Raw genomic sequence first — 25,339 nt, 5'->3', positions numbered from 1 at the left:
TAGAAGGCTTTGCACCTGAGTTTTACTCGTGGACTTAACGAAAAACAAAAACATTTCTCAGTCAACTGACTCGATGTTTGTTTTGACAGGAGTACTTGGATGTTTTGGGGAGACCAATGGTTCTGGCTGGGAAGCAAGCCAAGCAAGTCCAGTGGACTAATGTTTACTTGGATGCCCTGGTATGATGCACGCTGCCATTACATAGCAAAAGAAAGTATACTTTGAATATAAAATCTTTATAATTAAAATTATTCATTTGCATGTCAGTCTTGCAGTGGGGGGGGGGAGTGGCCTGTTCAATTTGTTTGATGCAAGTGGGAAGGACTGGATGGGCTCCGGATTCAGGGCCATTTCAGTGGAGAGCAAACCAGATTGCAAGAGAGTTAAATTCACCAAGGAGAAATGTAAAACATTATAGACTGGGAAAGGAGTCAAATGCAGAAGCACAATGAGGGAAGGAAGGAGTGCTGGATATTGGCAAGATTGCACCAGCATTTCCAAGAATGACGAGGGAATTGTGTCTGAGATTCTGGGCCACCAAAGGTCACAACGGTTATCAGCAGGAGCATTGTTTCCACTTCATGCTTCTCTATTAATTGCTGTTAAGAGCAGTGCTGTGTTCACTTCTGGGAAGAAGGTTGACAACTTGGAAATGCTTCAGAGGAGAGCAAACGGATGGCTAAAAGATCTGAAATGCACATCTTTCAAAACAGAACCTGAAGGAAGTAGGAAGCTTAGCCTTGAGAAAATAAGAATCTGTGGGTATTTAACCCTGATTATCTTCCATTACTAGGAAGTGGTACGAACAATGTAGGCAAATAATCCTAGGTGTTAAAAAGCTGATTTAGATTTAGGAAGATTTCAACTGTGAAGTTCACCTCACTTTGGAGTTTGTGCAACTCTTTCCCTGAAGGAATGACATATATTTTAGTTTTGAGATATTGTGTCTTGGGACTGGAGATATACTAGATATGGGGCAGGGAATCATTTGCTGTCAGGGTCATTCATAGTCCCATAGGCAATCTGTCAGAGATTGCATGCTGGTGGGGTCAAGGACGTGGGCCTTTTTCTTCCCCTTGTGCCCCACTGCATCAAATTCAGCCAAGGGTTGCATTTGGCCCTGGAACCACAGGTTGCCCATCCCTGTACTACCCTCCCCCTCCAACCCTGATTCCATGCATGAAAGTCACTCATTGTGTACATAGAAGCTGTGGGAGAGGAGAGAACTCTTGTGCTCAGGTCCTGTTTGATGGTTTCCCACAGACATCTGGTTGGCTACTGTAAATGCAGGATGCTGGACTAGATGGGTCATTGGACTGATCCAGCGGGCTCTTCTTACGTGCTTCAAGCACAAGTAGTAAGGGAGCCTTTGAGCCTGTAGTTACACACATGAACCGCAATCCTGATAATGAAGGCCCCCTTGCTTGATCCACAGATGGCAGGAGGGATGTGCAAAACATCAAGGGTCTGGCGACTGGTCATGCCCCTTCTCATTGCCCTCATGTTGTTCAACATTGAAGCAAATGAACAACTGAAGTGTTTGTTTATTGTTTGTAGTGTGTGTTTATTGTTTGTGTTTTCAGATGGATACAGACACACCCTTGTTTGTACCAGACATTCAGAATAAAGTGGTCTTGAGCTGGTAAAGAATCCCTGCAGAGTGCATATTCTTCAGCACTTGGTTGCTATAGTGAAATTAGCCCCATTCTCATCACATGCCTGAATCAAACTGGGGCTATTTTTGTTTTCTTTAACCCTGCTCAAGAGATCACAACCCCAACAGCTTTCTGGCTTTTTAGTTTATCACTGGAAATGTGCAAAAGATGCATGCAGGAAATGGCAAAAGGCTAAGCATTGCCATCAAAAGCTTTTCCACTTAAAATACATAGTGCCTATAGTGCCAACAGGTTTCAGTTGTTACTGTGGTTTATATTCTGCAAACCATGCTCTTATGCTTGGCCATGTGACCAGCTAAAGTTCCATTCTGGAAGGAAATAAGACGCAGTATCTCTTTGGGGGGGGGTTTATTTTTTAAAAATGTAATCAGCCTATTATGAGTTCTCTGTGTCAAAGTGGACCAGTTTTTTGTATCATTATAGTTACAATGCTCAGGAGTTCATTGACACTCTTTCTTGGTTGCTGATGAGGTACTTACTGGAAATGTCATGGAGAAAGTTCATATCTTCCTGCACATCCTGTTCTTAAATGTCAGCACTAAAGCAAGAACATGCAAGGAGAAGAGGAAAGTTCTGAACTGGGCCAGTGAATCCAAAACAATACCATTGTGTAACCATTGCTCCACTTCATATTTAAACAAATTCCCCAAATAATGCCCCCACCCCTCAGCAATAAAAAGCAAATAAATTATATTAATATGCTATGACACAAAACAGTTATTCAAAAATGGGATCCCATTTCTTATGGTCTAATCCTAAGCAATCTGCTTCAGTTGTACCCATGCCTAGAGAGTTTTGTGCAGCAACAAATATAGTATAACACCAGTATACTCTAATGGCAAGGGGAGTATATGACGGTCTCCTTTCTTCTGCATTGCATAGTTGCAGATAATCCTGGTCTACTGTGATTGGCCTTAGAATCACATTGAAGATGTTCCCATCCAGGGTATACTTCATTGTGCTTTTTAGCATCTCTGCTAATGTCAGGTGGCCCAAATAACGATGCTTTGAGGGCTTCTATCCTTTTCCTATGTTCCATGTTCATGGGCAAGGTATTCCTAGACAGTAGACGCAAATATGGCAGTCTCTGCACATACTTGTGAGGCACTCACAGCTGGTTTTGTAGGTGTTTAATGCTAAAGGTTTCATATCTATATTTATCAATGAGAAGGTGTGTTGTGCAGGGGATTAGAACTCAGAAGCAGAGGACCAATGCTTTTTGAAAAAGCCTCCACATACATGGTTGCGTGTCGAGGTCCCCAATCCACCCCCAAAATAACTCACAACGGACGCGTAATTTTTGTTTAAGATTTTTGGCATGATTTGGGCCACAACTTTATTCAAATACAAACCATGAGTGGTTGTTTAGGCATTGGTTAAGACTATCTGTCCCCCTGCCTGGGGACAGAACTGACTTCCGGGCACCACCGAAAGCCAGTGTGGGAGAACAAGTCGGGGAAGAATTGGAGCTGAGTCACAGACCCTCAATTCTCACCCGCAAGCCCCCCGAAGGCTTGCCGGCCCTAGTTCCATTCCAGGGATTGGACGAAAAGATGGCAAGCCCCAGGGTTCCTTTAACGGAATTGCCTTTCCACAGCAACCATGGAGGGGCAGGCCCAGCCTATCCTAACCCCTCCTCCACCAGATTTATAACCAGTGCCTAACTGCAACCTTACAAGTTGTGACGATTTGCTACGCAGTAGGCAAAAACCACCCAGCCGGCCAATTTGCCAGGTGGAAAAATTCCTACCAGGCCCCTGCTTGAAGGCAGACGACCCCATGACAGGCATAGCAAGGTCAACGCAACAACCCCTTACTCTAGGGCGGGTGGGCGGGTGATCCGTTGCACGCAGCAAAAGAGAAAGACCAAGCTGCGTGCAGAGTATTTAAACCTTTTACCCCTCCCACCAAAATTGCAACATAACTTTTTCCCCAGCAACTCCGCAATCACTGCCCCCTGGCCATCTTGGAGAACTTACCCAGCAACAAAGGGGTGGCTCAGTAGACCCCACCGCAACACGTGCTCTCCCTGAAGGAGAACACGCTTTGCATATATCTTCTTTATGAAATTAGTTTTTAAAAATCGTTGTACTTTTTATCCAAATGTGTTTTCGCTATTCATTAAATTTAAATGAATGATATGTGCTTGAATAGATATTTCTGTGTTCCGACACAAAATATGGACAAGATCTCCTTGTGATCATTTTCTAGGAACTTGGCTTGGTCATTTCTGGAACCCTGCCTGTCTTCAACTTGACAAAAGACCAAAACGAGAAGCAGGTAGGTGGAGATGGAACCCCAGAAACATGGAAAATTGTCATCTCAAGAAGCCTAACCATCCGAACGACTTGACTTTAAACTACTTCAGTGCACCTGATTTCCCTTTAAAACAAAAGTACTTTGATGGACTTGGAATAGCTTGCAAGTTATGGTGACTTACAAGCTGCCTTTAGAAATTGATACTTGCAATGTTTTGTGTTGTGTCCAAACCAAAAATAACAATGTCACATTTTATTACCAAATGTCCAACTGGGGGGGGGGGGGGAGGAAATGCAGGTCAAGCTGCTCTTTTATTCCATAGTGGCTTTTGCCATTGTAACAGTGTGATGGTATCATAAGGAAAATGTAATTGGAGATGAAAAATGACACTGGAAAGAAGACTGCTAGAACTTGCTTCTTGGCAAAAGGAAGATCAGAGATGTTTACAAAAACTCTGGAATGATGAAATGATATCCTAATGTACAATAAATAAAAAGTTTCAGGAATCAAGAGTGGACAGCCAGTCTTGTAGGGTAAAATTATAAGTGTGTTTTCAACAGTGTGTGCTTGTTCCACTTGATTAGGCCGATCAAAATTTCCACAATTTGGAAACTAGATGCCAATAAAAATATTCTAATAGATATCAAGTCTATAGGACAGGGTTCATCTGGCCAGCCAAGCCATGCCACCAGAATGTACCCCTGTGAGTTTCCTATGGCAACAGTGCCAGCGCAGCGGGGACGTGTGCATCAGCAGAGCAAGTGTCTGACATGCTGTAAGTCAGGTTCCTACATTGTTTCTACAACCCTTGATTCAGGGGTACATTGGGGCCACTGTTTTGATGAGGAGGTGTACAAATATCCCATTTCCAGATTCTCATGGAAGTTAGGATTTCTTGGACTACATCTGTACTAAATTTTCAGCTCTATAGTTCATGTGCAGGCATTCCACAAATGTTGATACCTGAGCGGCTGCATGTTTGTGTTTGAGCTTCTGTAATCATACAGCTGCTACATTGCTGTTAAATTCTTTGTTAATTAGCAACACTAGAGGTTCACAATGAAAAAATAACAAAACTTCTGAAAGGAATGTAGAAAAAGAGAAGGGCAGCTTTCCTGACTGTTCAGCCATCTGAGAACTAACGTTTAAAAAAATCTTTTCCCAGAACCAGTTGATACTTGGAGTAATGGGAGTTGATGTGTCGCTAGAAGAAATAAAAAAACTGACTCCACGGTTTACAGTAAGTGGCTTTCCCCACATCGACTATTTTTTAACTTTTGTTCAAGCTTGAGTAGTTTTCAAGCCTCTCTTCCAGTCTATCTAATATCCTTCTGGCTGGAAGTCAAAAGATTGTTCGCCCTGCTTTCACCCTGTCATTTCCCCCTTTTTCTTCTCTTCTCTGGTGGTGTTTTAGAGTGATTATTGCTTTCCCAGAAAGCTAATATGCAGGGCTTTCCATGAATTGTCTAGTCTGACATAGCTGGCTTCTAGGAAATGGTTGTGTTCCACAGCTTTGAAAGGAGAAGACCTAAGGATACATACTAACCTATCTTTCCACCTAGCTGCCCCAATATAGCCTGCACTGCAAGCGTTATTTCATTGCACATTATGTATAGAAACAGGGTTTTTTATTATGACTTGAATAAAAAAGGTAGTTTTGTTTGCGTTTGGGTTAACACAAGTTTCCATATTGTCAGTTTTATTCAGGTTATTCAGGCTCTTTTGATGCCACAACAGTGGGCAGTACATTATAGTCATGCTTCTTTCTCCCCAGCTTTGTCCAAATGGATACTATTTCGCAATTGACCCCAATGGTTATGTGTTGCTTCATCCAAATCTTCAGCCAAAGGTATGTAAACCTTCTTAACTTCAGTTTGTCCAAAGAGGATGGGAGAAATAAATTAGACCACAAACATCTTTTATATATGAAGACAGAAGTTGTCCTTAGTAATGTCAGATCTGGTTCATGCCCACAAGACCATAGTAAGAGGCCTCTTTCATCAGGCCATCTAATTCAGCATTGAGTTTTCAGAGTGGCCAGTCAAACGTCTGTGGGGAGCTGCAAGCAGGAACTGAGGGCAACTGTGTCCTCCCACCTTGTGATTCCCAGCAACCAGCATTCAGAAGCATGCCATATCCTCTTTTAAAGCCAGCCAAGTACACACATTTTTATATGCATTAAGCAATGTGATCCATTAGCTAATACGTTATTTTCTCCTCTTGGATGTGGACGGAGAACCTCTCTCTGTGGAACAGTTTAGTACATGTGAATTCCTTTCAACAGAAAATTAGTAATGCCATAAATTCTTCCTCAGAAGATAGTTTGTCCACCAATTCAGCCTTCTTCTGTAATTTATAGTCAGACCATGAGACGCCACCATGAGCATGGCAGTTCTTTCTGTGACTTTATCTTTATACACTGGGATATGTTTGCTCCAAAACATTCTGCAGTATGTAGAGGTTTCTCTGTAAGGATAGAAAAAATGGACAGGAAATGGCAATGATGCTAAATAATTATATATATATATATATATATATATATATATATATATATATATGGTGATGGTCAGTGCGGAACTCCTTCGGGAGGAAGGGCAGGATATAAATTGAATAAATAATATTAATATTACTAAATAGTCACAGCAATCCATTTGAGTATTAAGCTGAAGATTAAGTGGAGGACCACCATGTTTTCCCCCAATCTAATGCCATAGCAGAGAGGTCTGTATGGGTTGAAAGTGATTCAGCAAATGCATTGCTATGGCATCAGGCCCACTAAGGCAGGCTAAAAATCCAAAAGAGATAAGGCCTCCAAATGGAACTGGGGGGAGGGAATAATGGAAATTTACCAAAATAGTAACATACACAGCATGTTTCAGTGAAGGTTTTCAGGTACACAAGAATACAGTTTTCCTAGTAAGGCAACGCATCTCAACTTGATATACTTTCCTTGATATACTTTCTTCACATGGGTGGAGGGGCATATGCTCCTCTCTTACCACAAAGTAAGATCTCTTATAAGCACTTCAGGTGTGTATGGGGTCTAGGCATGAACATGCTGATTCACACAATCTTTCCTATCCCGGAGGGGGGGGAAGGTTGCTTCTCTACCACACAAACAGGATCCACGAGCTGAGGTACTTGTATGAATCAAGCCCACAGATACAAAAGAAAGTGCACACTTGTACAAGCAACTCTTCTTAAGGAAATGCTCTGGGAAAGTGTGAACATGAGTTAAGAGATCCCTGGTCACCTTCAGCCTAGATTGTCCACATGGAAACGTAAGAAGAAGCCTGCTGGACCAGGCTTCATTCCTTTTATAAGTTGTTTCCCCTATTTGTTTCCCTGTGGGTTTTCTTCTCTCCTTGTGTACTACCACTTTTCTGAAATATCCACAGTCCCTTCCACCCCTACCTAATCTCTTTCTGTCTTTGTGAGAGAATGAAGGGTTATAGGCTGAACCAAAGTCTTCAGTGACTGATGGATGGGGAATCTTTGGTTCAATCTTTATTGGACACAAACTCCCATCAACTTCAGCCAGAATGGCCAGTGATCAAGAATTATGGGAGTTGTAGTTCAACAACATCTGGAGAGTACCATGTTGGTTATCCCTTTCATAGGAAAAGGGACCACCATAGAGCTGTGCTAACACAGGAAAGTGCTTTTGGGCCTACTGGAACATGCTTCTGCATGGAGAACAGCCCACACTGGGGAGGTACATCTTACCAATTTAATGTCTATGTCAGACAAGTGGGAAGGTAGTTTTGAAAAATCTAGTTATTTATTAACACAACTCTTGAAAATCACAGATATGTGATGGGGCAGGGAGAACTCCATACTAGTATTAGGTGATGTGATGGAAGTTACCAATTTCCTTGGAAAGCCTCACTGTGCTCCAGTCAGGTTACAGTTTCTGAGCATTTATTGTAGCCGAATTTTCTAAAAATCAAGGTTATTCTGAAAACAAGCTGTGGCTGTTCAGAACGTTCTTTCAGAATGTTTGTTTTGGTGCCCAAGTTATATTATCTCTCTCTCTTATTATTTTTCACAGAACATTTAAACTCAATATTAAATGTGGCTCTTGGTGTTTGTCTTTAATGGGGTGCATGGTGTTCAGACTGATGTAAGAACTACTTTCTAAAGCAAAGGTACACTATAAATAAAGTTTCCAATCATATGCTGGTTGTTCTCTTTAGCCTACCTTTTTACTTGTAGTCAGTAACTCAAGTCCTCTAACATACTAACTTGCAGCATCTTTGTATTCTCTTCTAGAAATCTTATCATAGATGCAGCCAAAAGCAAAACTTTATTAGAAAAGGGAGAGTATTCTTATGAGTACCTTCTGAATTCTTACCATTCTGAAAACCTCTTATTGGAAATAGTTGCAAAATGACAAACGTGTGATTTATAGTCTCTTATATAGTAATCCTTCCCAACTCAACTCCCAACTCAACAAACAGCAATTTCCTTTGTGCCTGGTTACATCTCTGATGGGTGTACTGAAAAAAGACTGCAGATTTTTGAAGATATCATGAGAATAAAACCTAAAACCCCAACATTAAAAACATGCTCTATTGAAATCAGTGCAGCTTATGCACATGAAATGGCACAAAATTCATTCGTTCGTTCATTTTATTTATGTGCTGATTTTACACACACACACACACACACACACACACACACACACAGCGGCTTACAACAAACAGGATGCATTTCAAACAAACGATACAAAAACAATTTCATAATAACATAGCAAGACAAAAATATAATAATATACAAAAATACTGTAAATATAGCGAGATCACTTAAACAACATGCAGCATCCAACAGCAAAAATAACACGGGAGCTTCACAGTTCCACCTTAGTCCTAGAACAGGATTCCTCAACCTCGGCCCTCCAGGTGTTTTTGGCCTACAACTCCCCTGATCCCTAGCTAGCAGGACCAGTGGTCAGGGATGATGGGAATTGTAGTCTCAAAACATCTGGAGGGCTGAGGTTGAGGAATCCTGTCCTAGAAACACCCCTCCCATGAGGCTGCTCCAAATACTTAACTTGTTTGTGGATAAAGTGATGGCTCCAATATCCATAATGACCTATTTTTGTGTACAAATTGATCCAACTCATTACATAGCAGCATTGTGAATGGAGAACTCTCTCCCCCAGAAGTTATTCTGCTATAATAATAATTAATAATGATTTATTATTTCTACACCGCCCATCTGGCTGGGTTTCCCTAGCCACTCTGGGCAGCTTTCAACAGAACATTAAAAACAGAATAAAACTTCAAACATTAAAAACTTCCCTAAACAGGGCTGCCTTGAGATGTCTTCTAAAAGTCGGATAGTTGTTTATTTCCTTGACATCTGATGGGAGGGCATTCCACAGGGTGGGCACCACTATCAAGAAGGCCCTGTGCCTGGTTCCCTGTAGCCTCACTTCTCACAGTAAGGGAACCACCAGAAGGCCCTCGGAGCTGGACCTCAATGTCTGGGCACCCCAACAATGGGGGTGGAGATGCTCCTTCAGATATACTGGACCGAGGCCGTTTAGGGCTTTAAAGGTCAGCACCAACACTTGGAATTATGCTCAGAAATGTACTGGGAGCCAATGTAAGTCTGTCAGTTTGAAACAGTGAATGAGATTCTGTGTATACATTGTTGGCATTTGTCAGACCAGTGTCCAAAGTGAGCTTTTTTATATTTTACACAGAATTGTTTTATAAAGGTAATCCGTTACTTTCAGTGAAACTTTTGCTCATCACTGTCCCCATTGAGCAAGGGACACGAGGATGGAAACCTTATTCTATGCCTGTAGTGCTCCTACCTGGATTGGCTCAGCATTGTTCTTTTAAAATATTCTAATTTAATTATTTTGTTTTCTCTCTACCACATACGTATAGGGGCGTGGGTGGGTGTGTAACGCTTATCCTAGGTATTCTAATGCAATTATTTTATTTTTCCCTGTCCCACATGCCTAAAGTAGGGGATGATGTGGGGAATTCACGAGTAGTTGTCTGGATTTGAGCAATTCTTTCCTCTTAGCTTACAAATGGTACATCCATAAATCAAAGTCAGCAGCTGTCCAATAATTTTTTAACTAGGACTGTGTGATTTGTACTCTATAGTTCATTGTTTGGAGGTAAGAAAGGTGTGTAGGATTGAGTGGAACATAAGCTTTCAATTAGAAGACAAGAAGCTTTCAATTAGTTACACTTGAAACAGACAGAAACCCTGTTTATGCATTATTCATATGCAAGATGTTCCTGTGTTTACTTGAAGGAGGACTCACCTCCTTCCTGAATAATGTTGAAAGAGACCCCCCCCCATGCTTATGAGTAGGGACTACACACAAATGGGCTTATAGCACAACCAGGTGTCCTGATCACATGGAGACCCTACATGTGAGTAGGAGCTTGTGCCTTGGGGCTTCTCTTCAGACAACTGCTGGCAATGTTGTAGGCAGGGCTAACAGCACAGCCCTGATCCAAGTAAACATGATAATGCTATAAACACGAGTAACACGTGATTGGGGCTAAAGAATGCTGTCTGTTCAGATGTGCAGGCAGAGCTCTCCCTTCAACTTAGGTTTGTCCACCATTGCTGACAACCATGCAATTCTGAAACAATCTATTCTGCAGTTGTATACACTCTACGGGATTTAGTTAACCAAGGTTGTGCGTTAGAAGGCTTCTGCTCTGTCAAGAGTCCGTGAAAGTGTAGTACACCTTGAGATTACAATAATAAACCACAAATGACTGTCATAATGTTGTGAAAATATGAATCAATGCTGTTTTGTTACTTTAGCACATTGGTGCGGGCATACCCAAAATTAGAAAAAGGAGACCCTATGTCCAGGTAACTATGGATAGAGGTGATTCTTAGAGTGTTTAAAGATGCATAGAGCTGAAGCTGAGATTAGAGAGCTTCTATTTAGCTTCCTGGGAAAACCTAACTAGGCTGTTTACTTGATCAAACAGCTTCTAAAGCATGAAGCTTGCAAACATAGTGTGGATGCTTGTGGAAGATGTTGCTTTAAGTAATTATGTGTTGCTGTTAACAGAACTGAATATATGCTTTTGCCACAATTTTCAATTCCGCCCCACCCCACCCCTGCCAAGAAGTTTAGAATCTGGAGAGGGAGGCTGCTTATTCTGGATTTATTTTACTGTAAACCTGAAGCCCTTACATTATATTTGATAGACTTTTGAGCCATATTAAGGATTTGTGGTTTCCCAAATGCAGGTCAAAACGTGATACTTATTGTTTCATTTGCAGCTGTGTGTCTGCGAATGCTGTACAGAGCACAGCAAAACTGTTATTTGCACACACACAAAAACAGCAGTATTTTGAATTCACAGTGTGTTCAGATTATCACAACCACTCCCCCAAAATCAACACACTTTAGTGATTTCATTTTTATGTTGCTGCATCATTTTATACCTCCATCTGTCCTTCATACTGTATTTACCTTATTAACTAAAATAACACACCCTACCTTGTAATAGCCATGCTGAAAGTCAATATGCATTCTTCTTTTTTCTTTTTTTAGTGGCTTTTTCTTGCATGGCTTTTTCACTTTACTTCCTCAGTCATGTTTTAGACTGCAGCTGATAAGATGTGTAGAAATGCAAACCATATAGGATTGCTATCTAAATGCATCCTAGCAAAATGGGAAAGGAACAGTTATCGGAGTCTAAAGTTTGGCTTTAAAAAAAACCCAGCACTTTTTAAAGGGGGCAGTTGAGACAGATGGGTAAGAGTTGAGAGGCTGCAATTCTGTTCAGTGTTACCTCAGAATAAATGCCTGTAAATTCGTAAGTGTTTACTTCTTTGTAAATAATACCTAGATCCTGTTCAAGCACATAAGCACATTTACGGTATTTTTTCCGATTTCTGATTTCCCTATCCCCTTATTCTGATAACCATTAAAACTCACAACATCTATAAAACTTAAATCAAGGAAGATGTAAGTCAATAATGGAAGACGCAGACTAATTGTTCCTCAAAACTATTGACAAATGATGGGTATAATCAAGAGGCCGTAGGAAAGGAGGCATTATTTACGGTATGTAGAGCCCAAGGACACAATCCATTAGAAGGTTCTCCTTTGCAAGCCACATTGAAACAAACGGAACTTGAACATGGGACTGTTCAAAGGGAAATCACTGTTGTTTCATCCATTATCCCCTCTGATTAATTATTATTATTATTAATTTCTATAGTGCTTAAATCCAATAATATACCCTTGCCCTAAAACTCAAGGTTATAAAGGTCCCTGATTCAGGTTTATTTAGTTATTTCAGACTTAAAACAATATGAAGTATCTAAAAAGATTAAATGCATGAGGCTTGCAAAAGAGAGCTTCCCAGTGGAGTGTGATCTAAGCATTTTATTAGGGATCCATTTGCTTTATCTGTAAACATTCATTTCATGTTTGTATTATTCAGAGATAGCCTAAACTTTTAGATTCCGTAACTGTGACTAAACCATGCTATCATTTTTTGAGTGTTTTTTTTAAAAAAAGGTTGATTCTTGTATTATGGGTTATTTATCACATTGTTTTCTTTTGTGTCCTTGCTTTGTTTACTGGAACGGGATATGGACTGCAATGCTGCTTTTGCCACGGCAATGCCTTCATGCATGCTGCCTGGGTTTGATCCTTCTAATGTCATTCCATTGCATGTAAGGAATTTATTATTTCAATTTGATTTGCTTTACATTTGAGAACTAGAGTTTGTGAAGGTTAAGTTCTTGTCTTCTTTTAACTGTGTTTGTTATTCATTTTTAATTTTATCATTATTTTCTCTCAATGATTTATTTCACTAAAGTTGATTTATTTGTCTAGATGAATAAGAGCTTAGCGGTTGTAAAATGCGTATAATTGTACCAGCAATGATCTGCATTTATTTCAATTGGTGTTTGAATATTTTCATATCCAAGGCAAGATTTCCTCTGCTGTTTCTCTTATTGAAGCAAGTTTCTAAAAAGAACAACAAAAAAGAACACACTCTCTATTTAGTACCTTGTTAATATGATCCAGATGAACATAATGAGCCAACTTTCTTATTTCTATCTCTAAGCAGTTTCTCGGTCATTGACTAGTAGAACTGTTGACAGATTCTGGACTGTTGCATCCCTTCCTTGCACATGGTTCTGCTAATATCACTGGAACTATTGGCGACTCAAACTCCTTTCTGACATTTTGCTAATACATTGTAATCAGTGTGCGACTCAGTGTGTGAGCTGAGATTGGGGGTGCACCAGTCTGACACCAGCATCACACATCTCACTCCCAATATCTCTGCCTTGAGTGTGGACATCTGAAGAGGGAAAATCTATACACAAATGCTTATATATGATCTGGAATCCTACACTTGAAAGTCTATGTATGTAAAGTCTATGTACGTAGACTTTCCCTCTTCAGATGTCATGGACACGACTGCTCCCATCATATCTTTGAATTTCTCCTGGAATCAGTGAAGTATGAGAACAGACAAGTATGAGAACATAGATTTTATCTTCTGGCATTTAGGAAAATACATACATATTCACCTCAGCAAAGACCAGGGCATAATTTCTTCCATTAGATGGTGGCTGCTTTAAATCTCTCCCATGTGGCAACCATTACCAATGTTCCCTTCCCCGGGTGACTACTCCGTGGCTCTCTATATTGTGCTTTTTGTCAAAGGAATGTACATAATGTTTTCCCTGAAATGTCAGTGCTGAAAGACTGAGTTGACATGGGTCTTGTCTGCCTTTTTGCAGGATCTGGTTAGAAGAGTGGTAAGGAGAGAATTGCCTAGGCCTAGCAGGTCTGAGCACTGTAAGACTTTAAGGCAAGAGTTAGGTAGGAATGTGCCTCTATCTACACCCATGGCAATCCATCCTCATAGAAGGTAGGCTGTGACTGAATTTCCCAAGTCTGCGTTGAAGAACCTGTGGCCCTTCAGGTGGTCATGAGCTGCAGCTCTCCCCTTCCCCAAGGATTGCCCATGCTGGCTAGAACTGATGGGAGTTGGAGTCCCACAGCCTGGGGAGGGTCACAGGTTCCCTGTCCTTGCTATCAGGAGTGGTATTATGCTACTTTGTGGTAGTGAGGCCTGGTTGTACCAGCAAGGAGGACTAATCTTTCTGAAGGTATTTTCAAAATTATCTGTCAGGATTGGATCCCTTTTCAACAATGAGGATTTCCCTCCTTCCCCTATTTTTCCTTTATCTGAATTTAATCCTTTCTCCTTTGATTCCTATCTTTGCCCATCAACCTCTGCCATTAATTTCAAAAATAAGTGCTTTTACTCCTTTGAAAAACAAGTCTGTTGTACCTAACTCTTCACTGTAGAGACTAGCTGTAAAAAGTCATTGACTTTTCTTCCTGCCTTCCTACTTTGTGTCCTCGTGATTCCGTGTCTGCCTTCTCAATTGCGGTTTCTACACATATATTTTGTGAAATAATTTAGATTGAGGAAAGAGCCTCAGTACATTACCAAGCTCTACATTCTGGGGTAAACTAATTATCTCTTGCCCAATTATCTCATATATATATGTGTGTGTGTGTGTGTGTGTGTGTGTATTGTTTAAATGGAAAGACTACATATTTTATAGCTGTACTGATTAAAAACTGGAGAGGTAAGTAATTCCACCTTTATGAATCCCATGAGTTTCAAGATAGAATTTGAAGCAATTCAAGCAATTTAATCCTGAATGCAACATGGCAAAAAATATGTTTATTATATGCTGGTTTGACACTTCTTCTTCAGAATCCTAAATCTCAGGAGCCAGTGACGCTGGATTTTCTGGATGCAGAGCTGGAAAACGATATTAAAGTTGAGGTAAATGATATTGATGAATCACTGGGTGTATCTACACATGGGGGGGGGACACGCTATAAATAAGTCAGAAATTAAATCATTATGTAAAAATTGTATAGAATTCTTTTGCTCTCTGGTGCCATCTGGTGTTGCACGTTTATAACAAATTCAAAACATCGTTTTAGACTAATGTAGCTGAGTCCACTGTCTTCATTGTTAGGTAAGCTATTTGTTTTCTGGGACAAGTAAAGCTCTACCCCACACACGGTGTGTAATTTAAAGTGGCTTACAACTAGTTTTTAAACAGCAACAACAATCAATAAAATATGTAAGAAAAGGGAGTTTTCATAAAAGCAAACTAGCAGCTAAATGAGCACACACGTAATCTTCAGCAGCTCAACACACATAAGGAGCTTTTTATCTGATGCCCTTTTTTCAAGCCATATCAGTGAGAGGTAGGCCTGCTGGGGAGGGCATCACATGACCCTGAGTACCACAACCAGAAAGCCCCTTCTCAAAGATCCTTATGGAGCAGAGAAGCCTGCTTGCGGTGCAGAGTCAGAAATCAGATCCTGGGATTCTATTAAGCAAGCTCTGAATATTTTACACCTAGGGGTAATCAACTCAGCCGACTTCTGGCTGCTCTGAACTACAATGGGTTCTGGGAATAAATTTTTGTAAGCTCTGCTTCCAAGAATCTTGCTAAAATAGATGTTGGGGATTTGATCCATGCATTGTTGGGCTGCGGCCAGCATGGCAATTAATGGGGCTGCCAGTGATTCCACCCTTGACAAGTACCCCACTTTCTTTGAAGCCACTCCAGGCTCTGCCTTCCTCTCAGGGCACACCGATTCCGTGTGGAGCAGTGGGCGGACAAGGGCAAGCAGAGATTGGGTGGATGGGGGGGGGGAGATGAAGGAGAATAGAGGGTGGGCAGGTGGGATGGTGTGGGGTGTGTGTCCCCCTTTGCCTTCCCAAAACGTTGGAGGGCATGTGATTTTATTGAAATGAATAAGCTATGCTGTTTAACGTAGCCTCGAGCGTGGCATTTAGGCAAATCTTGTTTAAAGTTTATGATTTCTTGCACGGTGCAGGAAATGATCATGACCCTGTTCAAAATTAGTGAAATTTATTGAATACATTGGATTTGCTTCTTTATTTTTGTAATTCTTCTGATTGTAGATTCGGAAAAAAATGATAGATGGAGAAAGTGGAGATAGGACATTTAGAACGCTGGTCAAGTCTCAAGATGAGGTGAGTTATCATAGAATTAAGGAATTGTAGAGTTGAAAGGGACCACAAGGATCATCTAGTCCAAGCCGCTGCAAGTGCATGTTGGGAATTGTCTGAAACAAAAAGATTCCAATTGCTTATTAGCATCATGCATTTGATACATGATGGTGATGATGGTCTTCAAATCTGAAGCTGTAGTGGGAGAGAAGCTGTCGTGGCATTTGCACATAGAATGACCTCTCACCTCAGATTAAGAGAGAGCTCTTCTTTGACTGTGTTCACAGATGCCACAATCTGTGTAGGAGGATTTTTTTAAAAAAATCCTAGCTCGAGGTTTGAACCTCTGGCAGTGGCGTACCTACATTTTGGGAGCCCTGAAGCCTGAACTATCATGGGGCCCCTCTTTGCAACCATCTAGGTCTTGGTAACCACTGTTACCTTATTCAATGGGGTTGTTCCATGACAGATCACCACACCTTTACAACATCTCTGCTACTGACTCTCAGACTTTGGGGTTGTTGCAATATATGCAAGAAAAAAGTAATCTGTTTGAGTCATGCAACTCAAATTGGATCTAATAGGCCCATTTTTGAAAGCTTCATGAATTTCATAGTAGATCCGCTCCTGACCTCTGGGTGGGGGACATTGGGCCTGGGCGCGAAATGCAAATTCCTAGGTCTCTCTGTTTGGATCTTTGAAGAAAACAGTGAACACTTCTTCACTGGTCCACTCCATGAGACATTTTGTCTGGCTGCAATCTATCCTTGAACTGTGGTAATGCCTCCTTCTTTCTTGGAAGGAGGGTGCCGAGGTGGGTGGGTGTGCGTAGAAACCTCAGACTTTTGACTGCTACGGGGACTTTTGACCTTTGCGCACTCTACTGGCAGTCAGCCCTCAGAAGGTGGCCCACAAAGGGATGTGACTGTCGGGCTGTTCTTCAGCTCTGCTTTGAGCAGGACAGAGACAACACGTTGTCACAACTTGCCGAGAACCCTAAAATGGTAGTTATGCATTTGGAAGCAGACCACATATACATTTTTTCCTTTAAACTTAGATCACATCAAACCAAGGCATTTTCAGATGCCACATTTCCACAAATCTTTCCTCAGAATCTTTACATGTGCTCTAGCCATAAAAACAGGTGCTCTATAAAAGTTTTTTCTGCTCTCTCCAAAACTCCTAAAAATCAAAATCTTGTTAATGTTTATGTTTAAATTGTACGTAGATAGAAGCAAGACACCTGTTGCGGCGCATTTGAACGTTATTAGTAACTCTGCAGCGCAGCAGCTGTACAGTTTTTATCACAGGCATTCCTATAAATCTGTGTCTCTCAGTATAACATTGTAATATGCTACAGCTGGCAAGGAGTTACACTTTAAATGATGAAAACTGAATAAACCTGCTCCTTTGGGATGTATTAACTCTGATTAAATCTCTACAGCCTGCCCAGGGACCTTCTAAAATTTTCCATCATGTGGCCTCTCCTTCATTCATTCTGTAATTATGTGAATTGAAAATTTCAGATTAATCTTGCCCTCCAGTAACACATTTATATTTGTGCTTCTATCGATGCATGCTGGCTGTCCTGTTCAGTGAGGCTATGTTTTCCATTACCATAGCCTAGAGTGAAGAAATCCATAGGCTTGGTTGCCAGTAGCAGCTTTCAAATTGGTCATTTTACTCATGCACAATTGTATATAGCCGTCCAGAGTGGCTGGGGAAACCTAGCCAGATGGACAGGGTAGAAATAATAAATTATTATTATTATTATTATTATTATTATTATTATTATTATTTACAAACGGTGCTGGAAAATAAATAAATAGAATCAGACCAGGAAATGGTGTGAGAGAGCTGGACCTTGTGGCTCACAAGGAGACCTTCTCCAGCGCCCGAAGAGGACATCATTGAGGACAGAGGAAGAGACCTGGGCTTTTTTCACGCTGCTCAGCCTCCCTGCCTAACAGCGGATGCATGTGGTGGAGCAGCAGTTAGCACAGCACTCCTTTTCTCTGTGGGAGCATCTCAGGCACAGAGTTTCACACAGAAATAATGTGAGACTTTCTCATATTGCTCGGCATGTTTCTTATCTATCAACTGCACAGTCTTAAGGTTTTATATGATAACAATTTTAAGGTTATGTTACTGTCATCATTTTGTTTTAACATGTCGGGGAAATCTAAACTGCCAGAAAGGAATTAAAAAAGAAAAGAAAATAATTTTGGACAACATTAGGCTGAATTTACATGGCACCCTGTTTGACGCTTGCCTTAATTGTTAGATATGTAAAGTAATATGAAGTTTTTAATTGTAATGCATTGCAATTAGGATTTGTTTTTGAATCTTGTAGGTTTTTTTTAAAAAAAAACTATTTTTGTAGCTTTCTTGAGATAATGGAGAAAATGATGGTCTTCCTCAATATTTTGCAGCGCTACATTGACAGAGGAAACAGAACATACACATGGACAGCTGTAAATGGTACTGATTACAGGTAATAAACTTTCTGGTTGTGTTGAAAAGCAAAAATATCCTTATATCCTTAACCTGGCAAATTTTGTTATACAGGCAGCCCTCCGTTTATGTGGGGGTTACATTCTGAGGCACCGCACATGTCAGTGAAACTGTGTATGATTGAAAGCCAATGAAAAAATCCACAAACACCCTGTTCCCCCCCCCCCCTGCCCTGCCCCTGTTCCGCCCTTTTAGTGATGCTTCAGTGATGTCTTTATGGCGTTTTTCAACCTAGGATGCAGTATCTAAATTGGCCACATTCTCCTGCCTGTTTTGTCATCAGAGGTTAGGCAGATTATCACCAGAATCATAGAGGGACTTGAACCCAGGTTGTGGAATGAGACATTCTCTTGCTATCCTCTTTTTGTGGTTGTTCCTGACTTAGCAAAGGCAGAACTCCCTTTTTATCTTCCCTTATTTCTACAGGGCTTTGCTCTGGCCTGCGTTCTGCTCCTTCAGAATTCCAGTTTAACTAAGACAATTTCTAAAATTAATTTTGGAAATGGAGCATGCTCAGCTGGCTTCAGCTTTCAGTTCCTTCAGTTCATCTTCATTTCTCTCTCTCTGGTGTTTAATTGATGAGCGCAAGAGCTCCTACACACTGGTAAACATCCCACCAAAAGAACCTTGTTGCAGTCATGCACCCCAAAACTGCCTTTTTCCCAGTGGGAGGAAAAGGCATTAATGAGCTGAAATGAAAACAACAATACAATTGAAGATTTATAATAAATCTCAGAAACAAAAAGACAACCTAATTTCCACAGGGCTTCTTCCACCTTACAAAGTTAAACCTTCCCCCTTCCCCATTAAGTTCTTCTAATGTAATTGTAATAATAATAATAATAATAATAATAATAATAATAATAATATGCTTTGAATGACTGGTGCATGGGAAAGAGACCAATAATCCTATACTGTTTATCAGTAAAGAGGAAACATTTGAGATTTCAAAAAACAGCCATCACTATCTGCTCCAACTGGTGGGGTTGCTGGCTTTTGATTGAAAAAATATACCTAATACTAGTCCATTGGGTGGAGCTTGGCGTACTCTAGTGGTAGCAGAGTCAAGAGCAGAAGCTTTTTTTTTTTTTTTTTGCTGTGGCTGATACTGAAAGTCAAGGTGGACTGAGCCTGTATTTGCTTTCTAGTGCTGTGGGTTAAACCACAGAGCCTAGGGCTTGCTGATCAGAAGGTCGGTGGTTCGAATCCCCACGACGGGGTGAGCTCCCGTTGCTCAGTCCCTGCTCCTGCCAACCTAGCAGTTCGAAAGCACATCAAAGTGCAAGCGGATAAATAGGTACTCCTCCGGTGGGAAGGCAAACAGTGGGAAGGTAAACTTCTGGTTCGCCAGAAGTGGCTTAGTCATGCTGGCCACATGACCCGGAAGCTGTATGCCAGCTCCCTCGGCCAGTAAAGCGAGATGAGTGCCGCAACCCCAGAGTCGTCCGCGACTGGACCTGATGGTCAGGGGTACCTTTACCTTTACCTTTTACTGTACAGGGAACGGAATGTGTTACCAAATTCAGTCGCACTGGCTGCCGCTTCCAGGCTGCTCTACCACCATAGCCCACCCTGCAAGCCAGGGAGAGCTCCTATACATTCTGCCATCTCTAAAGGGCTGAGTGTGGCTCTTTAGTGCATGTCTATAGACTCTACAGGTCAAGCATCTATACTAAATAAAAGAATCATGTTGATCTTCATTCATAACGTGCTTGCAAATGCAATTCTGGATTTTGCACACATGAATCTGGCAACTAACCCCAAGCCCAGATAGGCTGTTGTTGTTGTTGTTGTTGTTGTTGTTGTTGTTGTTGTTGTTGTTGTTGTTGTGCAGGGGGTTGTAAGTGCAACTTGAGTCACTAAATATACTATTCTGGAAGCCTAGCAACCCTTGGAGCAGATTCTGTGTCTGAAATAATTTCCTTCCTATCTGCCTTCTGGTGATTTATATTATTTGACAATAACTTAAACTGAAGTAGTGAAAATTATTAGATTTTGGATCTTTCAAAAATGAATGACAACATTTGATGTTATCTATCATTAGCAACCATAGTTTCCTGTTTACTTGCCCAAAATTGTAATTAGGGGATTTCCTGTCTTATTGTTCTACCTCACTGGTTATCTGTTTGACAGACTTAATCTTCAAAGTCTTGTTTGATTTCTCTCTGGGCTGATTTTTTTTTTTTTTTAATGTCTTTTCGGTCTCCTAGAAAAACAGCAGTTAAGTCTCCCTGGAGACCACATTTCTGTAGACATATTTCTACATAAAATTATAGATGTTAATTAGTGGGTTCTGTTCAGCAGTAACTGCTAATAACAGAGAAGCCTTTTCTGATTTCCCTTGAGAGGAATTGGTGGAAAGCTGTCACCAAATAATGAGTAATTCTGCTGTGTACAGTTCAAATGGCAATTGACTATCATGTCTGTAGCTGAGTATCCTACAGTTTCCTTTCAATGTTCCTCCACAGGCATCTGCTGGAAATATTACATAATAAGCAGTCCTGCTCCATGTTAATGACAGCTAAGGGCTACAGTAGTAGAATTTTTCTTTTAAAGAAGTTTGTTTTTCCATAGGTGGTATTAAAATTCATAGTCTACAAGGTCTCCTGCTTATAAATAGTGTCTTCAATGGCTGATAACAACAACTATTATTATTACTAACGATAGTAGTAGTAGTTAGCCAAAATGTATATTTAAATAGAAGTCAGGCTAGTGGTGAATCTGGATTGGACCTTGCAACTCTGCAGAACAAAGCAAAAATCCTATAGGCAGCTCTTGGGACATTTTAGAGAAGTCTTTCTCATTCTGTTGCCCTCCAGATGTTTTGGACTACAATTCCCATCATCCCTCAGCATTGGCCACACTGGCTGGGGCTGATGGGAGTTGTATTGCAAACCACCTGAAGGGAACCAGTTTGCAAAAGACGGTTGTAGAGCAGCACTAATATGTTAACTGACTGTAGTGTGGTTTTTTTAAAAAAGGTAAAGGACCCCTGACAGTTAAGTCCAGTCATGAACGACTCTCGGGTTGCGGCGCTCATCTCGCTTTACTGGCCGAGGGAGCTGGCGTACAGCGTCAGGGTCATGTGGCCAGCATGACTAAGCCGCTTCTGGCGAAACCAGAGCAGCGCACGGAAACGCCGTTTACCTTCCCGCCGGAGCAGTACCTATTTATCTACTTGCACTTTGACATGCTTTCAAACTGCTAGGTTGGCAGGAGCTGGGACCGAACAACGGGTGCTCACCCTGTCGCGGGGATTCGAACCGCTGACCTTATTAAAATGCTATAGACATGCAAACAGATCTATCCCATTTGTATTTGGCTCCTGAAGCACTTCCCAATCTGGTACAAATAACAAAACTGCACCTCACATTAAGAAGCCAAACGTATTCACTCAGGGAGCAACAGTTCCTTCAGTGTGTAAGGTACAAATGTGACTCACCTGGTTTATTTTTAAACAAATTGAGTTGTAGAAAGCCCCATGTGGATTGAGCCTTTCAACTCTCCTGTCAAAACAACATAATGCTCAGTTACTGCAATGCATGAATACTCAGAAGTAAATGGCAATCACTGTCTCAATAAACAGACCTTACCTGCCTTCCCGCTTCAACTCATCCTAGTTTTTCAAGTTGTGGGCAAACTTTAATCTATCCTGCGATACTAATTTTCTGTTAAACAAAGCCATGAAAAATGGTGACTGTTCTGTAAATGTCAATATGGGGTTGACAAGGATCTCATTCTCGGTACCACACGTTTAATTTGGAGGAGTGGAGTTCAGATGCAGCAGAAAGCAGTAAGAGGATTTAGTGAAGTAGTTAGCCAAGCAAATGTATGCCATGAAATCACATGTTCCATGATTTTCTTACACATCAAAGCTAGGGAAAATGCTAGGCTGATAAGGCTCTGTGGTATTGAAATGTGGCTTTATTCTCACCATTTAATGTTGATTTATTTATTATATAGTTTGGCCTTGGTGTTACCATCCTACAGCTTTTACTACATAAAAGCCAACATTAAGGAAGCACTAACTCAGGCAAAATGTAAGTAGCCATGACCTTTCTCCAGAATCTGAGTATTGCTGTGTAGTCTGTAGAATTGTTCTCTTGTCCTTTTTCTAATGCAACATTTTTAAAGCCATGAAGCTCTTGTGAAGTTCAGCAGTATTGCCATGAATTCTGTGCCCCCAGCTCTGCAGCAATGATCCCAAGTCATTGTGTGAGCGTGCAAGGTACAAAAAGTATTCTACACAAGTAGAATATGTTCTGTTACTCAAATTGCACTGGTCAACCTTTCTCTCTCATCTCCTTGCTTATGTTTCCTAGAGGAGCAATGCTTTGGATATCCTCTGTTGCTGTCTTTTTAGGGGTCTAATAGCTAATGTATTGAATAGTCCATCTCCAAGGTATGAGTTGTGCCTTTTGAAATCTAGCCTAGATTGTGTGCATAGTGTGTCTTAGCTGGAACTCATTGTGATTTAGATCAATCTCTGGATCGAGGTTAAATCAGGTTTCCTAAGTTTTGGATTGTAGCTGAATTGTTCTGAATGTTTGTGGTATGAGTGGATATAATCTGGATTGCGTCTAACATGGATTCTTTTCTAGTAGTCTCAAATGGTTCCATCAGGTCCTAAGCTGTGTGTGGCTTTCAAGCCGTGGAGGCTGGTCCATAGGAGTGAATGGGGCGCTGCCTGACCAGCCTTTCTCTGTCCTAAGCCAGCCCCCACATGCCTGCTTCCCAGTTAGGGGGCAGCACTGCCTGCCAGCTGCCTCCTCCTTGGGCTAAGTGTTGCTTCTTGTAGCCACTGCTGCTATCAAAGTGCCAGTGAAGTTCTCTCAACTCTGACATGTGCTGCATTCCCAGAGTTTAGGCTCAGGACAAAGCCTATCAGGTGTATTTTAAACTTACTGCAGTTTCCCTAGGATTCTTCAAAGGGAGCCCTATGTATAACTCTTCTGTCATTTATTGGGGGTGGCCTAGGCCAGGGGTCAGCAAACTTTTTCATCAGGGGGCTGGTCCACTGTCCCTCAGACTTTGGGGGGAGGGGCGGACTATATTTTTTTTTGGGGGGGGGGGGAAATTAATGAACGAATTCCTATGCCTACAAATAACCCAGAGATGCATTTTAAATAAAAGCACACATTCTACTCATGTAGAAACACGTTGATTCCCAGACCATTCGCCAGCCGGATTTAGAAGACGATTGGGCCAGATCCGGCCCCTGGGCCTTAGTTTGCCTACCCATGGCCTAGGCAGCCCCTCCTGCTTAGAACTGCCCTGCAAATTTCCCCTAACCTGGGAATCCTACTTTAGCTGCTATGCTAGCTTGTTTCAAATTTATAATGTGCTCTTTCTTCCCAAAGAGAACCCAGTGCAACTCACAATAATAAAATCACATTGAAACAATTTAAAGCAATGCTATAACACATTGCAGGCAACAGTTAAAACCAGTTATGTAAACATTTCATAAAACTATCAGCCAAAAGCTTGGATGAAATAAGATGCACTTAGGACAAGCCTACACAATATGTGACCTTGTGTCTCATGCAGGCGAGAAAACCAGGCTGTTTTAGCTTCCTTAAGGTTGTAGTATATGACTGGTGACTGTGTTTGGCTTGGCAGGTCACACATTGTCCTCACCTACTTTAGGACTTTGGGTATGACTTTGACTTAGCAGTCATCTATCTCCCTCCATTGTAGTCTTTTGAATGTCCCATGTAGTAAGTATTTCTGCATTCCTATTCACATAGGAAAACAGCAGCAATATGCCCCAGGTAGCTGCTCCATATTATGTAAGAATAAACCCTGTGTTGTTGCCAGCTCAAAGCTATTTTTAAAGCTGTTTCATAGATATGTGATAACTATATGCTTTTTGCAAGACATCATATTGCATGACTCACTTCTGAACTTAGGAGCAGTCTGTAAAATCTTGAGTGCAAGATCAATAATTCTGGGCGAAATTTCTTAGGAGCCCCCTGAGTCAATATTTCCATTGCACAGATCCTTGAAATAGCTGCATTATATAGAAGGTGCATGAAAGAAAGTGTTGAAAAAAGACATGGGTTGAAGTCTTCAGAGATGTTTGTCTTTTCTCCAGAGTACAGCTGTAGAGAAAATGAACCTTTGATCTCTCTTTACGCCACAATATTTTTATTCAAGGGGCTGGTTGAATAAAATATTGGTTTGTGACCCCTTTTGCTTTACCCTGTTTTTTCTGTTTCCCTGCCTTCTCCTTCTGATGGATTATCACAGTCCCAAAGGGCAAGTATATTCTTGTTGCTCAATTTCCCCTCTGTTTACTGTTGCTCATATTGTCTGCTTCTATTTCCATTCCTCCTGAATGTTCTCCTTTGTATCCTAAATCTTGGAGCTTCTCCCATGCCAGCTGAGTATTAGAAAGACAGAGAAGGAAAAATGATGTATTTTCCACAATATGCTTTTCTATTTATGTTGCTCTTTTATCCTTGTTTATTTGATTCTGTCACCTCCTGGTTCATAGAGAAAATCAGGACACCTGCCCCCTGCAAAAATACCTATGCTTTCAAAAACCCTGACGTCAATTTATGCTAAGTAAAATATCTTAACCTTGGTACAATTTACATCTTGTTTTCATCTTGGCATTCTAACTTCTTGAACTTCAGCTACCATGTTGCCAGGCAAAGCAAGTGAATAATGTGGCAGCTTTAACTTGCATCAGTTATTATAGTGTTCTATTTCTGCATTTGGAAATGGACAGTAAGAGCTGTTCAGCAGTGGAACAGACTCCCACGCGAGGCAGTGAACTCTCCTTCCTTGGAGGTTTCTAAGCAGAGGTTGGGCACCCATCTGTCATGGCTGCTTTAGCTGAGATTCCTG

At 41.1% G+C, this 25,339-nt stretch overlaps 1 protein-coding gene across 5 annotated transcripts in view; it reads left to right on the top strand.

Annotated features, from left to right (window-relative positions):
- CACNA2D1 (calcium voltage-gated channel auxiliary subunit alpha2delta 1) overlaps window positions 1–25,339 on the top strand; it is a 370,898-nt gene that overhangs the window by 303,698 nt on the left and 41,861 nt on the right. For 2 of the 5 annotated variants that reach the window (XM_081023485.1, XM_081023484.1), the window contains exons 15-23: window positions 90–179; window positions 3,888–3,956; window positions 5,101–5,175; window positions 5,710–5,784; window positions 10,740–10,790; window positions 14,693–14,764; window positions 15,926–15,997; window positions 18,406–18,467; window positions 22,451–22,527. In XM_081023485.1, the coding sequence (XP_080879611.1) occupies window positions 90–179; window positions 3,888–3,956; window positions 5,101–5,175; window positions 5,710–5,784; window positions 10,740–10,790; window positions 14,693–14,764; window positions 15,926–15,997; window positions 18,406–18,467; window positions 22,451–22,527 (643 nt within the window). Of the gene's footprint in view, window positions 1–89; window positions 180–3,887; window positions 3,957–5,100; window positions 5,176–5,709; window positions 5,785–7,986; window positions 8,109–10,739; window positions 10,791–14,692; window positions 14,765–15,925; window positions 15,998–18,405; window positions 18,468–22,450; window positions 22,528–25,339 lie in introns of those variants that run through there. The other 3 variants (XM_081023487.1, XM_081023486.1, XM_081023488.1) reach the window with 2 other exon arrangements.

The sequence above is a fragment of the Podarcis pityusensis genome (genome assembly GCF_964106645.2).
Source record: "Podarcis pityusensis genome assembly, chromosome: 10".
NCBI lineage: Eukaryota > Metazoa > Chordata > Lepidosauria > Squamata > Lacertidae > Podarcis > Podarcis pityusensis.
This window is presented reverse-complemented; position numbering and strand designations above follow the sequence as displayed.